This window comes from Nannobrachium achirus (genome assembly GCF_963921795.1).
Source record: "Nannobrachium achirus genome assembly, chromosome: 9".
Lineage (NCBI taxonomy): Eukaryota > Metazoa > Chordata > Actinopteri > Myctophiformes > Myctophidae > Nannobrachium > Nannobrachium achirus.
The window spans coordinates 8,556,515-8,572,825 of record NC_137818.1 but is presented as its reverse complement, the minus strand read 5'-3'; the positions used below and the strand labels follow the sequence as shown (position 1 = coordinate 8,572,825).

The 16,311-nt window shown below is 40.9% G+C and overlaps 1 protein-coding gene across 2 annotated transcripts in view; it reads right to left on the bottom strand.

Moving 5' to 3' along the window:
- Window positions 1-16,311, bottom strand: part of LOC308292092 (oxysterol-binding protein-related protein 2-like) — a 246,054-nt gene that overhangs the window by 202,012 nt on the left and 27,731 nt on the right. The window contains exons 11-14 of one of the 2 annotated variants that reach the window (XR_013962385.1): window positions 12,723-12,836; window positions 11,929-12,052; window positions 10,402-10,492; window positions 6,457-9,222 (exon numbers count right to left, since the gene is read on the bottom strand). Coding sequence is in view for 1 of the 2 variants with exons in the window: in XM_080734323.1 (XP_080590449.1) it covers window positions 9,111-9,222; window positions 10,402-10,492; window positions 11,929-12,052; window positions 12,723-12,836 (441 nt within the window). In the remaining variant the exon portion in view is untranslated. Of the gene's footprint in view, window positions 1-3,799; window positions 9,223-10,401; window positions 10,493-11,928; window positions 12,053-12,722; window positions 12,837-16,311 lie in introns of those variants that run through there. The other variant, XM_080734323.1, reaches the window with a different exon arrangement.

The following is a 16,311-nucleotide window of genomic DNA, read 5'->3' as shown; positions in this document are numbered from 1 at the left end:
TGTCATGGTCATTTCAGCATAGCTGGAGAGCCTGTTTAGCCATGCTTGGTCAGAAGAACTACCTGTAGTATAATGTAAATATTTCACTCCCATTATAAGTATTTTTTTCTTATTTTTAGGAGACTCCTCTGCGTACCAGCCGAGGGGGGCCCATGTGCCACCAGGGGTACACGTACCACAGGTTGAGAACCAGTGGACCTCAATGCCTATGGCTGACCTGCCCATATATGGAGACCTCTGATGTCATGGACCTCCATCCATATTATGGAGCTGACCAACACTGACATCATCAACTCTACATCACCCGGTCCAGATCTCCATATGGCTATGGCTGACTCATTCTGACATCACCAGGATGACTCCCACATTTGTGAATGCCAATACATGTCAGTCTAACCAATATGCCCATATCTCCATATACATGGATCTCCATATATCGGTATCAGGGATCTCCATAATATATGGGTATTGATAAAGGATAAAATAAAATAAAAGTCCATATATGGGTATTCCCAGATGATGCCCAGTTCATCATGATTATGTAAGGAGCTATTTAGTGTTGTACTTAAGTGTGTTAGCTAGCTCTTTATAATAATATTAATCATCATCATCATCATCATCATCCATTTAATTTAATGTTAAGTGGGTCTAAATAATGACATGCCAGAAAACAGGCACTCCAGGATTAATGTGGTTATTCTTTTTACTGGGTGGATGTTAGCTTTGTGTTTAAAGCTAGGACAAAGATAGCCTGCTGTTCATCATGTGTTGGAGAAGACATTTCTCAGTTCTATGTTCTAATATAGAATAGAATATTTGCACCTAAACATCTTCCCTTTAACTGTGGTTTCCATTTATATCCACAATGCACAATAGTCTCTGTGTCTTTCTGTTCAACTCATCTTGACTGGCAATATGTTTAGCCTACATACAAACGAATCTAATTATTCCTATGATGAAACATATTCTTCTTAGAATGTAATAATATTGTCTTATAATAAATAAGTCATACATTCACTGGAAATGAGATGAACCATCATCTCACCAGCGCCTGTTCAATTCAGATCATGACTCATAAAAGCAGTAATCCAACTAAATAACTGTTATCATGTCATTGTAACTGCATGTCCTACACAGACAGTGATAGTAATAATAATAATAATCATGTAAGATAATAAACACACAGATAAAAGCATAAACACACTCACATAAGCTGTTGTTGTGAATGAATTAGCGACAGTCAGGGAGTGACATTCAAGCTTTTAGGAGCACGAGGTTGGTGATTGGCCGAGCGTTACCGTTGCCTCACTGTGATTGGTCAGATTACACGCCAGTCAAAAATCCCATCCGCACAGGTTCGGTAGAGAAGACACTGTACTAAACGTCTTTATAATAAACGGTCTGTTTGATGTTCTGTAAAAAGGAATAACAGGATAATTTAATTAGCTAATTGTGTTTCCATAAAACATTATTTTACCAAACATTGAAATGTCAGTAGATTGAATAACCACAAGTCATGCATCCGGTGTTTGTGGTCACGTGATAAAAATAAATAAATACAATCAAATTAATACAATTAATAAAATAAAATACCCATCTGGAAGGAAAGAATGACTGGCAATGGAAATATGCCTACAGTGATGATGATGATGATGATGATGATGATAACAACTAGGCCTATTGTGTTTTGTAATTTTAGCCTTCAAACTTCAAGTCTTCAATCAATGTTCATATTCATAATTTAGTGCTGTAAACTGATTTTCTTTTCTTTTGTTGAAATAAGTAAAATAGCTCCATATTCTGATACCGGTAATCATGTGTTTGTTTGTTCAGTGGGAAGCCAATACTTTTATGTAATCCAATATTTACATGCGGACTGTTTTTGTTAAACCTAAAGCCTCAGAAACAACAACAAAAACAGAGCACAATCAGCATTGTACCACAAGGAGTCGCTGTTGGTCACAAAGTGTAGTCAATTGCCCATAATGGTATTTAAAGTAGGCTACAGTATTTGAGTAAATGTATATTAGTTACTAGAATGTGAAGTGTCAGTTACTTTAAAAACAGAGTGACAATGAGGGCCTTGTGTATGCAGTGAGTGAACTGAACAAGACTCTTGATGAAGTTGTATAGATGCCTAGTGGTTCTCAAACAGTGGTCCGGGGACCACCAGTGGTCCTTGAGGGGATTCCAGGTGGTCCCCAGCTAAATGATGGAGAGATGGTAACCAAATGGACCCTTATGGATCGTAAGGGTCCATTTGGTTTCATTTTACAAGAGTTACATTATTGTTAAACATCAACATTATTTAATTTAAGAAGTCTACACAATAATTAGAGAATGTTGATGTAGTTTTATTTTGATCAACAATCTCTCCCATGGTACCAACATCAATACAGCATGGCATTGTGGACAAATTTAAAGCTGTACTGTGGAAGCTGCTCAACTAGTGGTCAGTAGCGGTATTGCTTTTTTCGGCCGGAGTCGCCGCGGACCACCGGAACGGGGGTCCGCGGACCACCGCGGCCGTCGCGAGCACCTCCGCCTTGCCGATACGATTCCGTAGAGCTGTCTCCCATCATTTTTAGACCAGAATTGAGGGAGTAGCAAGCAAGATTCCTTCACCAATGTAAACACAGTTGCTGAGGGAAGCTACTTCCTTTAGAGACAGCAAGACTCGCTGTGATTGGCCGGTGGTGTATGATCGGCGCTGTGATTGGCCGGTAGTGTATCATGTGGGAGATGACATCATTTTGCCGGGAAATTCTCCCCCCCTCACAACTCATAGAAAACATATAAAGAGAAGGCTTCAGAAGCTGAAAATAACAGAGTGGGGGTTCTAAAACTTTAGCGATTTAACAGTTAGGACAATTTTAAGATTTGTTTTATAAAAAAAGTTACATGGTATAACTTTAACCTTATCAAACGACAACAAATTATTCTAAAGTTTTAGGTCTGAGGCTAAAGGCCCATTCCCACTGGGCCAGATAACAGATAAAAAAATATTTCTCCAGATATTTTTCCATTCAAAGTGGATGGTAAATACAGATAAAAAAAAATATCTACCACAGATATTTGCCACATATACTTTTATCTGTGGCAAATATTTTTTTTATCTGTATCTACCATCCACTTTGAATGGAAAAATATCTGGAGAAAGATTTTTTTTAATCTGTTATCTGGCCCAGTGGGAATGGGCCTTAATTGTCATCAAATGGTGTTCTGTGGCTCCAATAAATAATGGACCTTTAGGCCTGCAGGTTAAACCTGGTACAGAACGGGTACACATTATTGCGTATCATTATTTTATGCTTTAACTATTGAAAAATAGCAGATATATAAAGCTCACAGCGCGGCACTCGGTGCCGTGCTGCGAGCTTGTAGATCTGCTATTTTTGAAACATTTTGAAAATTAGAATTTTGACCCGATTCCAAAAGTGTCTTTTGAATCCTTCTAAGGTTTTTTGAAAAACCTATGTTTCTATGTCAGCAATCTGGCCAGCCTTCGTCAAAGAAAAGGTCCTTTTCACTTGACTGAGCTTGTAGATCTGCTATTTTTCACTGGTTAAAGCATTCAATAATTCTAGGCCTAGCCAGTTAGCCACATTCTGCAGCTACATTCATTCAGTCTGTGTATTGAAGGCCAGCAGAGAAGAGATGTCTGATTTTGTTGTGACAGAATGTGGTCAGATTCAGCTCTTCAAACACAACATCCCAAAATATTCTTTATTATTAAATATACACAAACATTATTCATTGTTTATGAGAATGCCAAGTTATTACATATACAGTGGGTATACTCTTTTTCCACATTATTTGAATTTCTGTCTTTTAAGGGGTTCAATTTGTAGCAGATCACTTTTTAATGTGACAAACATTGACATATCCCTTTTTTTTTAATGTGACATAACATGACATATCAATCTTTGATGTGATATAACATGACACATCACTTTTTAATGTGACAGATAACATGACATATCACTATTTGACGTGACATAAACATGACATATCCCTTTTTTAATGTGAAATACACATGATGACATATCAAATAACATGGCAAACTGTATCACTTTTCCTCAAAACAGAATAGGATTCCGGTTGAAAACAAATGTAAATGAGATCTGCTTTATTTTCACATTTCAAGAGGGAAGGCCTCTAGGTTGTTTGCATAGGTTGAAGTATCCAGTGGTGAAAAGAAACATTAGTACATTTTACTCAAGTACTGTACTTAAAAGCTGCACTACGTTTATTTTTGTCCTAACCATTGAGCTAATAGAGCCGGCCTGCTTGCTCAGGGGATAAATTGAATATTGTGTGTCAAATCCTGTGTCTAGGTGAGACATGACTGTTGACACAATCTTATCGTGTCAACATAAGAGCCGGGAGACAAAATACAACCACCCAGTTGTATAAGTTATATTGTATTAAAGGACAACTTTAGTTTTTTACAACAAGGGTTCATATTTTAGATTGTAATTAAAGAATATAAAAGATGAGTGTTGAAATTATTTCATTTACTGCTTTCTATTGTTTTAGAGATTCTTATTTCAGTGGCTGGGGGCATGCGTACAAGAGGCTAAATATGTCATTTTACACAGAATAAGCCCATTGCAGACAACGCAACCTTTCATGGTTGGATGTGACTTATGGGGGCTAGAAGTGTTACTGTAAATAGCAATAAAGAAACTGCTGGCTTATTGTGTCTAAAAAGACATATTTAGCCACTTGTACGCATGCCCCCATGCGTACGCATGCCCCACATTTTAGCACGGTAAACGCAATAAAACCATAGAACGAAGCAAATGAAAACATTTTAACACTCACTTTTTCTTTTCTCTAATTACAATCTAAAATATGAACCCGTTGTAAAAAAACAAAGTTGTCCTTTAAAGGAGTAGTTCATCCCCCAAATGACTTTTTTTCTATTGATTACTCATGCTATGGAGACTCAATAATATTTTCAGTTTTTTCCTAAGAGAATAATTTGATAACAATAAATGTACCTCCATTGAATTCCGGATGGGGACCCAAATGGGGGTAAATTGACTAAAATATTTGTTTTGTCTTAGCAACGTGACAAATACAAAAAAAGTATCATTGAACTCAAGTCTCCATGGCAAGAGTAATCAATATAAATACAAGGATTTTGGGGGTGAACTACTCCTTTAACATACTCTACCATACAGATTGTATAAGTTATATTGTATTAACATAGTCTACCATACAATTGTATAAGTTATAATGTATTAACATATGCTAACATACAGATCGGACAAAAAGTTAAATAGTGCTGCTTTGTACAATTTTGAGCTAATTCTACTTTATACCTTTTCAACAATTTACTCTTTTACTCCATCAACTACATCTCAGAGGAAAATATTCTACTTCTTAATCCACTATAATATAACTTGAACCCCAGCATCTGAATTATGAGTAAAACCGCAGACCTACAAGCTCACAGTGCATCACGTTCCAACGCGTTGTGAGCTTGTAGATGGGCAATTTCCAGCAAAGCTATTTCATGTGGAGCAAAAACCGGTAAAGACACTAGTATAGAGCCAGGAGGGACTCCAGGGGTGTAAGTGGTTAAAGCATGCCTGCTGGAGATTTGCTCTCTGCTGATCACACCTTTCTATCACACAAGTCAAATGTGTACATAGTATTAAAATTTGCCACCAATTCTACAAAATTCTTTATCTATTTGTGGCGCTTAATTTTGAGATGAAAACAGGCCATAGAGAGGACATGAAGACTGTATTTGACACAAAGACACATCAAATCACTGGATATAGCATCATAACTCCGCTTTCTTTGTATCCAATTTGATGAGTACAATGTTTCCAGACGATAGCGTTCCACATCAACCATGTGTTCTGTTCACATCAAATGGATACAGTGAAGGCCTGTGTGTCCATACTGTCTCCGACCACCAAACTTTTCGTGGGAAAGGTCCGGTTCAACTACAAAATGACGTCACTCGCAACTTCTGAAAAGCATTACGCCGGATTAGGGATGGGACGACACGCGATATCATCTTTTATCGTGATAAAAAACACTATCGTGGAGATTTAATTCATCGTGATATCGTCCTCCGTCATGCACTGGGATCAATTCACCTTTTATTTGCCGAGCTGCATAATTGAACCCTCTATAATTGGTAAAAGATACTTAAAATATACGTACTTGATACAGTCTTTTTTTCCGCTCTCTAACACATCTCTTTGCCAAAAAATAGCATATCTACAAGCTCACAACGTGCTGCGCTGAGTTTGTAGATATATTTTTTTGACAAATGTTCCGCCCCAGGATAATTGATTTCGATTATCGCGATAATATCGCAAATCGCGATTTCTTTTGTCACAATAATCGTGATATGATATTTTCATATCGTCCCATCCCTACGCCGGATTAGAGTTCGGAAAGCCACACGTCGGAAAGTCGGAACTCTCCGACAAAAAATGTGTGGTGGTCGGAGACGGCATGGACAGCCCTTTACAGTAACTTGTTCTGTTCATTTTTCAAATGGATACAGTAACAGTAACTTGTTCAAATGGATACAGCCAGAGATGGGCACAACATACAATATACTGTACTATCCTGGTGACAGTATCCTGGTATTTCACATAGTACTTTTAATTTGTATTTCAAATATCTTTTTGTACTGTAGGCCCATCTCTGGAAGTCTGGATACAGCTACAGTAACGTGTTTTGTGCAGAAAGACCTTTAAAGCTGACCATTGTTGCACCTATTATGCAGCACGTCTACAGCATTACATTACAGTTAATAATAATTACAGTTACAATCATTTAGACAGCATTCCTCCGTTTACTAAGTGAGTAAACAACGTCATAAGAGCAGCTTTTTCATCCCTAGTCATCTACAGCATAGTCACAGAAAATAAACCCACTCGTCCCATTTGAGGGGTGTTTCTTTTAGTACTGAATAAAATAAATATCTAGTATTCAAAAAGATTATAGAAAAGTAACAGATACTTATAAATGTAACCCCTGATGCAGCTTGATATAGAGTATAGTATGTGTGCACTAGGGCTGGGCGATTAACTGAAATTATATTGAAACCGGGAGTGTAGAGTCATTACGACGTTCGATAGTTCGACGTCACATTCGTCCGACGCTGGTGAATGTTAACCTGGTGAATGCTACTATGCCTAAACCTAACCTCAGTAAAACTATGCCTAAACCGAACCCTAACCCTTAGTTGAACTAATAGGACGTTGAAATATCGAGATTTTACCATTCAAACCCACATTTAGAACCTTTAACCGATGACATCTTGCTCATGTAGATTAATCGATTGATGGACAAGCAGGTTTTTTTTGTGATTTCTTAAAAATAAAATCTTGTATCAATGAATCAACATAATTTTTATTTTATTTTTTATAATCAACTAAATTGATCAGTCTGGTTAAAAATGTGAGCCCTGTATTATACAGTACTTTGTTGTACAAAGGTGGCGTGCAAAAGGAAAATGGTGAAAACAGCTTGTGATCTTGTAGATCAGCAATTTTCACTATGGAGCGTCTATACCAGTGGTTCTCAAAGGGTTCTTTTAAGGGGGTCTAAATAGACCCATAAAAGTCTGTAACTCTGACAGTGTACAAATGGAACCAAAATGAACCAAATGTGATTGAGAAACACTGGTCTATACCAACACAACTGTGTTCGGGCGGGGGAAGTCGGATAATTGGCACTACGCCCGCGTACCCCTACGGGCTGGGGGGGGGGCACCTGTCAGCACAGAGTGTTGGGCAGGGTTCCCCAATAGGCGGCCCACGGGCCATTTGCGGCCCGCGGGGGGCTACTGTCTGGCCCACACCAACCGCAGTAAGAGCAGCAACAACACTAGTATATCGTCGTTGTCGGGTGGAAATCTCGTATCTCCAAATTTCTAAGTTCTTTTGCAAATCATACAAGGCCGTCACACAAAAGTAGTGAAAACAGGATCTACTGATCTACTGATCGGCTGTTTTCACTAGTTTAAATCATTTTTAAAATGATAAATGCGGTTTTGGACATACAAGGTTTTCACCCGACAAACGATATCTGAACTGTCGCTGGAGTAGCGGGAACGCCACCGTCGCCCCCTGCAATGCTGTGGCCCTCGGCTTGGTACCCTAGACATAATTCGGCCCGTGGGGAAAACTAATTGGGGAACCCTGGTGTAGGGCGAAAGGCTCTATGTCCCCCCGGTGGGGGCTCCTTACACGTAGATGACACATGACATTGAATCAAAGTTACATCGCTCAGCCCTAGCGTGCACGGCACATGTAGATGTGTACACTTACCCTAATGTTTATAAAGTGGCTCAAATGTTGCATTAAAACCACAGTGCTTAGTAGTTCGGGCCCTATTCTCGACCGGTGCTTCGCCCCTTATCCCTATTTGGAAAATCATTTTTAAATAGTTCAAATAGCCGATCTACAAGCTCACAACGTGTCGATGTAGTTTGGCTATTTGAAGTACTTTAAAATGTAGTATTTAAAAAAGGCAAAGCCGTTTAGGGATAAGGAAGGGCACAGGCGAAAATAGGTCCCTTTAGTCTCTCCAGACAGACTCACGCAATTCCTCACGCAATTCTCGAACGCTTCCGTCATAACGTTGCAAAAAAAAAGTGCAGGTTGTAAGGTTGAAGAATCCCTGGTCTACACTCTACAGCATACACAATGCAGCATTAAAATATTTAGTAATCATTGTCTAGTTTGAGAGACTACTTAGTATTTGACAGCAGTAACAGTCACAGTACAACCTTTTTCGCGGGGAAAAACAGCGACAAACAACAGCCGACATCCCTGGCACGGGCTGGGATGACGGACAAGCATACGACATGTGAGGATTACGTCGATTTACGAGTGCGTGTGTCGTCTGAATTTAAAAGTCAACTCTAAAAACGAAAGAGCTTATTGTCGTTTCAACTCTGTAAAAAACTAGTCATTTATCAATGCACTGTAAAATCGCAAATAAACCATTTCTAAATATATACTATTTAATCAAAACGCTTTTTTTTTGTTTCACAGATTGTGTAGAAATGGCAAGGTGACACATGTCGTCTGGGGGTTGGGGGTGGGTTATTGGGTATTGGGGGGGGCTCAATAGATGTCGGGTGACTGGGGGGCCTGGGCGTAACTCCTCTCAAAGTAGCCTCCAGTGTAGAGCCAGTCCTCAGAGCCTGTGTGAGGGTTCGTTCCCTGCTGGAACCACCTGGAGAAAAACACACATCATTAACTAGGGGTGTAACGATACATTTTAATAGCGATTCGATACATATCACGATACATGGTTGACGGTACGATATTGGTTAATTCATGGCGATACGATACGATTCGATTCAATGATTTAAAATCAATATAGTAACTATTTAGCAAAGACATTAAATCTGTGTGAAAGGTGTGGATAGTGCAGGTTTTTAAGGGAAACATGTATTATTATGGATATAAATAAGTAAACACAGTGATTATCTACCAAATACATGGTCATTGTATATTAACAAACCTGCACCTTGACATGAACCCAGAGATTACACACATTTATCGATAGACCAGTGTAGCTATATGGAAAGGAAAAGTAATTACATTTTTCTTCTTAAAAGAAGCGCAACACTTGTGGAATACTTCCAGACGTCTGTAAACAAGGAAATACTTTGCGAGCTTGTAGATCTGCTATTTTTGAAAAAAGTTGTGAAAATGTGTGCAAATCTTTGAATATATGTATTTTTAAAGCGAACATTTGTAACTCAAATGTTGCTTCTGGGTGGTCCCTGGAACTAAATATTTTGAGATGGGGGTCCGTGGCCAAATACATATCATTTTGGGGGTCCTTCACATGAAAAGGTTTGAGAACCACTGACACAGTAGTCTCTCAAGAACAGACTAACTGAGCTCCAGTTGAGTGAAAAGGACCTTTTCTTTGACGATGGCTGGCCAGATTGCTGACATAGAAACATAGGGTTTTTCAAAAAATCTTAGAAGGATTCAAAAGACACTTATCCACAAGTTTCCGCGGGTGTTTACTGGAGACCATCGGGACCAAACTTCCGGGTTTAAAAGCAGACATACAAGCTCACGTCGCGTCGCAGATGCAACCCGTTGTGAGCTTGTAAATCGGCGCCGGAAGCTCGGTACAGACGTCTGCGCAATGCACTATGGGGCGTTAGAAACTCGTGGATAGAACCGGGTCAAAATTCAAATTTTCACGATATTTTTCAAAAATAGCAGATCTACAAGCTCGCAGCGTGGCACTCGGTGCCGCACTGTGAGCTTGTATATCTGCTATTTTTCAATAGTTAAAGCATAAAATAATGATCTAAATGGGTTAAAATCTCTTGGATACAAGCCTCTCAGTGCCTGTGGTTTCTAGGGGTTTGAACTGAACTGCACCCACCTGTTGGACCAGTCCTCTTCATCCTTGGAGCGTTCCTTACGCGCCGCACGCTGCTTCTCCTCCAACCGCTCCTTCTCTGCACTCGCTGCGTCTACAAGGTTATGATGACATCACAACATCATAAGGTTTGACATCACACATGGAGGGGAGTGCCCTGTTCACCAGCTTAACACATCGGGTGCCCCTGGATGGAGCCCCATTTATCCCCTCTCGCTGCCCAGGCCCACCACCATTCTATTGAATACGGCCCTGCTGCGTCGATGCATGCGTCATGACGTCACTTGGTCACATGACCGTAGACAGGATGTTGTTGTGTAACTTACTGTATGGACCAGTGTTGATCATAGCTGTTCATTGCCGATCAAAAGTTGGTCATTTTGCCGCAGCCGGCCACAGTTTTAGCCATAAAACAAACATCAGAGATAAAGGGCGTTAAAGATGGGGAAATGCATTGGAGTATATGGAGAAAAACAGCCGTGCGATGCTCTCAGCGCCGATTCGAAGCGACCCGCGGTGAATGGGCTGCATCCAGGCGTAGCCCCGACCTAACGGTGAGATTTAAAGTTAATACTGTAAATACAGTAAACACGTCAAAACGTTGTGGGCCTACAGCGACATCAAAGAGTTTGACGCGTGGGCACCCGGTGAGTTAATGTGCAAGATTGTTTTCTCACTAAGCCGTAAAGAAACCAACATATACATTGTACGTGTATACAGGGTATCTGCATATTGCTTAAGACCTTTTAAATATTGGAGAAAGAAATTGCTATTACTGCATAAGCAAAAAAACTATCACATAATAGTCAAACGTTGGTAAAATTGTCAAATATTACCTAAGAAAGAGGCAAACATTTTGAACATAGCTGACTACAAGCTCAAACCGAGGTGTTGTGAGTTTGTAGATCAGCTATTTTCACTATGTTTATCTGTGGAACCGAGTCAAACTACGGTAAATGTATTGCCTCAACTCCTATAATTACAAGTGCTCGTCAGGGTGGGGGTCCCCAGTTAAAATATGATTATTTTGTGACATTATTTCAGACCACTGAAAATGTATTCTAAAGACTATGGCTAAAACTGAATCAAAATTTGCTGTCAAAATGAACACTGGTCCTCACCTAACCTCGCATCACCAGTCTTTCCACCTCAGAGGAAAGCCTGGTATTGGTTTACGGGCAGTTTGATCTGATCTGGGCGTGGCCTAAACTGGAAACAAGCAGAAGAAGCAGCGTCGCTTTGTTTTGGTCCCCCGTTTGTTTCCCCAATCCCTATTAAAAGGCTGGAGTAGCCTAGTGTAGTCTTTCCAGTCACTACGAGTTGGACTAAAAGATGGATATACCAAATAAACCTTTTTCCAAAATAAGCAAAACTACGAGCGCGGGGAATTATTTTGAGTTAAAATTGTTTTCGGTTTGATATTTCCGGCCAAAGTGTAGTCCTTTGAGGACTACAACGTGACGTAAGCCGCTTCCGCTCCCGACCGGATCAAAAGCCAGAAATTGGAAGCGATTCCAGGCTACTCCTCACCTATGTCTCCGTTCTCCATGGCTCTGATGTCAGGTCTCAGCCTGCAGTCTGTAGAGGGCAGCAGTCTCTTCATGCCAGGCTCCAACTCGTTCAGCGCCAACGCAAAGCTGCTGAAGTTATACATCTGGACGGGGGACACAGGGAACAGTTATATACGGTATATAGCCATACAAATCTTCTCTTATGGGGGTCCCTGGCATATCTTTTCAAATGGGGGTCCGTGGGCTAATAAGTGTCAATTTGGGGGGTCCTTGACATGAAATAGTTTGAGAACCACTGCTGTAAATCCCCCTGGATTAGGAGTGTCTGCTAAATGCCTGGATTGTACGTGTCTGACAACATTATGACTTTTGAGAATTTGTGTGTCTGTGACTCTTCAACACAACAGCGTTGCCAAAAAAAAAAAAAACATGGACGTGGATGTAGACTAAAAAAAAAATTATGAGAAATTGGCCCAGTAAGGGTCGATTCACACTCCACTTTTAGAGAAAAAATCTATTTCGGTTTGGCTATGTCCGAATTTCCAACGTTCGGCTATTCGGTGCCACCGAGATTTTGGGACTCCCCAAACTGAATCATAATAAATTCGTCCCTCTGAACCTGGTGGCCCTATTTTGGGCATACAAAACGAAAATACTGTGTGTGTGTGTGTGCGTGTGCACGCGTGCGTGCGTGCGCGCGCACGCACGTGTGGATGGATGGATGGATTTTTAATGGGCTGCCCCGAAGAGATCATTCCCTTTTGGATGAGAGACAAGGAACGTGATTGGTTTGGATGGAGGAGGGTTGGGTACCTGCGCAGAGTGGGCGGGGCGGGGCGTCACCCTCCACAGCAAGGCACTTCCTGGTATCACCGTCACCGTTTCCTCCGGGAGCTCACAGCCGTCATCACCTTCTGCACTGTGTTCCTGCACGCGCACGCACGCAAACACACACACACACGGACACAGATACACACAAACAACATATCCATACAAACATGCATCATAATCAAGCAAGAGGACAAAGCCACCTCATCTCAGAAGGGTTTGATTATGATGCATAGTCCTCTAAATAAATACAGTAGGACAAGGGTCTTCAACAGGGGGTCCGGGACCCCTAGGCCTAGGGGGTCCTCAGATTTACTACAGGGGGTTCTCCTTTTTTTATATTAACCACTAGAACCCTAGCGTCCATATTCTGAGAACTTTAGCCAAAAAAATAGCCGATCTACAAGCTCACAACGCCCAGTGTTGGGGAAGTTAAAGTTACTCAGTTACATTTTGATTAGTCTCGCGTGGCCAGACTGTTGCCTCCGCGATTTGGTCAAATGCTCCCGTCATAGAGTCTGGCAAACCGGGGAAGAAACGATGAGTGCGAGATGAAGCGGAAGTGAAGCCCCCACGTCACTTCCGTTTCAGTCTCACATCACACATATTTATCATTATATAAATAAAAATCATATAAGCATGTTTAGCTTGCTGCTTAGCAGAAATGACATTTTAAAATATAGTTTTTTGAACGGTAATGCCCGTTTTCGATACTCGCCGTTCGGGAGCTGCTGTTCCAGACTCTATATAGCATTCAGAGATTGTGGAATAGTTGTTTGGCTACGCGAGACTACATTTTGATTGACGATCAAATGTCATGACTCATGTAAACAGTATCCTCAACAGATAGATAATAATTTTCTTATTTTTTAACTTTATTTTAGGAACACAGATGTTTTCTAAAGAAAATTTCAACGTTTTTTAAATGAAATATAAAACTCAGTTGAGAGGCATATTCCTGCTGGCATGTGACTTTTATGTAGGATATTATATTTTGTTTCATATAGGCCTACACCAAATGTACATTCTCAATGTAACGCTGAAAAAAATAAAATAACTCAAGTTACTTACTCAAGTTACTTTTTTCTATGTAACTTGAAACTTACATTTATCCAGGGGTAGAACTGTATCTTGATCAAGTTACTGCCATGGTGAGTTACTTGTAACTGTACAAGTAGCTGTCATTTTGTTCTGCTGCTGTTGGTTGTCATGGTTGCCAGTTCCCACCTGATGTCATGTGGGAGCTCAGACTCACCCAGACCATAATGAATAACCGATAGCTTGCATAACGTCTTCAGGCTAGGACTTACATCTAAGATGTACAGGTCATCTAACAGTATATGGTCTGTCATCCATCCTCCATGGATGATGATACGATCTCCCAGCATGCAACAGCACATCCCATACCTCCTACAGGGGCCTTTCCCCTTGGGCTTAACCTGCTTCCAGGAGAAGGTCTCCGGACTGAATTTCCACAGATCATTGAAGCACTGCTGGTTCCTATTCCAGCCACCAAATACATACAGCTCTCCATTGTAGGCAAAGGCAGAATGACACATGCGTCCTTTTGGAATAAGGTGTCCAGAAGGCATGCTCAGCCAGCAGTTGGTCTCTGTGTCAAACACTCTGATGCTGCTGTTGTAGTAGTCGTCCCCATGACAGCCCCAAAATACAAACATCTTTGTCCCGATGATGGTGGCAGAGTGATATGCTGAAGCAGGTGGGGGGGTGCCTCTGGTGTTAATTAAAGTCCAGACCATTGCGCTGGTGTCCAACTTGTACATGTCATCAGTATATATGTCATATATGCTTCCTCCATACACATACATGACCTTCTCCAAGACACAGGCTGAGTGGAACTTCCTTCCTTCTGGAATAGTCCCAGAAATAGTGGGTTTGAACCAGCTGTGGGTGGCAACATCAAATGCATGAAGCACATTGCAGTAAGACTTCCAATTCCATCCTCCCCAGATGTAGGCAATCTCTTCTACCAGCACAGCTGTGTGGCCCCAGCGCCCGGAGGGAACCTCAATGGGACTTTGTCCTCTTTCATTTGTCACAGGGGGCAACTTCCTCCAACGCAAAGACACTGTGTTGAAGATGTGGACTTCAAACTGTTCCCTGTTGTTCGGGTAGCTGCCGTATCCTCCAAATGAGTACAGCTTGTGTCCGACTAGCACAGCAGCATGGCAGGAATTCTTAGGTCCTCCTTTCAGATGTATCGTCCAGTGAAACATTTCACACAGCAGCACCAGCAACACAGCTTAATTAGTAGGAATAGTTGTTGAATGACATAATGGTTTATTGGACGTTTACTTTTAAAGACAAGTACATTGGTTGTGATGTCATTGTATGATGACGTAATTATGTAGTATTTTGATTGATTAGAGGGGTTGTTGCGTGTGTTTCTATATGAGTGGAGCTCAAACCAAAATTATAATTATAGACTATATATATATTGTGGGCCAATGCGACACTCCTCCAGGTTTTGTGTAATTTGGTCTGGTGGTTTTTGCGTAATCCTGCAGACAGAGAGACAGATTCAACGCCTCGCAGCACAAGGCATTGTGAGCTTGTAGATCAGCTATTTATGGCAAAGAGGTATGGTGTAGAGGGGATAAAGAGCAGACTAAGTACAGAGTGAAAGATCAAGTTTACTAAGTATCGACGGTTCAAGTGGTTAAATATCTGAAAACACAAATTGACATGAATCCAAAATACACTATATGGAATCTACGAAAGGTTGTGGGGGTCCCTGCTTCATCTCTCTCTCAACTAAAGCCCCTATCAGAGTCCAAGGTGAAGAGCCTATCACCGCAAGTTTTAGGTGATAAGATATCCACCTAAAGTGAGAAAACAAGTGGACGGCTATCATAGTCACGGTGAAGTCCTATCACTGTGACTGACTGGTCTAGATCGACCAATCAGTGAACAAGGTGATGGGCCGATCTGTCTGAAAGTAAAAACAGAGAGATGTGTCGGGATGTCCTCCATTCATGGGCATTCCTATATGAAGTCCTGTTAGATATGGGCTTAATATTGATGACATCAGGGATATATATGGGCATAAAAGGGATTCTGTTAGAGTGGTTCCCATGACATCACAACATACAATATATGTTATGTCCATACATGGAGATCCCTATCTGAACCAGCCACAAAGATATGGGCCATGTCTTGGCCATCTGGCCAGTGATATATATATTGTTGACATCAGGGATCTTCATATATGGGCATAGAAGGGATTCTGGGGAATACACATATATGGACATTTACATAGGTGATGTCACCTGTAACATCACCTGTGATGTCACAGTGTTGTGTCAAGGGAATCAACCCATAGACTGTAAAAATGTGTACACACACAGAGACAAGCTGTGACATTTCTCTAATGCTTCCATTGGAAATTAATGGTATGCTTTCTGGGAATGTCCTGTGGTATTAACCCTTTTGGAAAGAGGTACTGAGGAAACTTGGAATGGAGACTGCTTGGGACAAAACACTACCAGAATCTCCACTGTTCTGTCTCATGGGAGATCGCACACTTCTGCCACAAGGTGTCACCAAGGGGCAA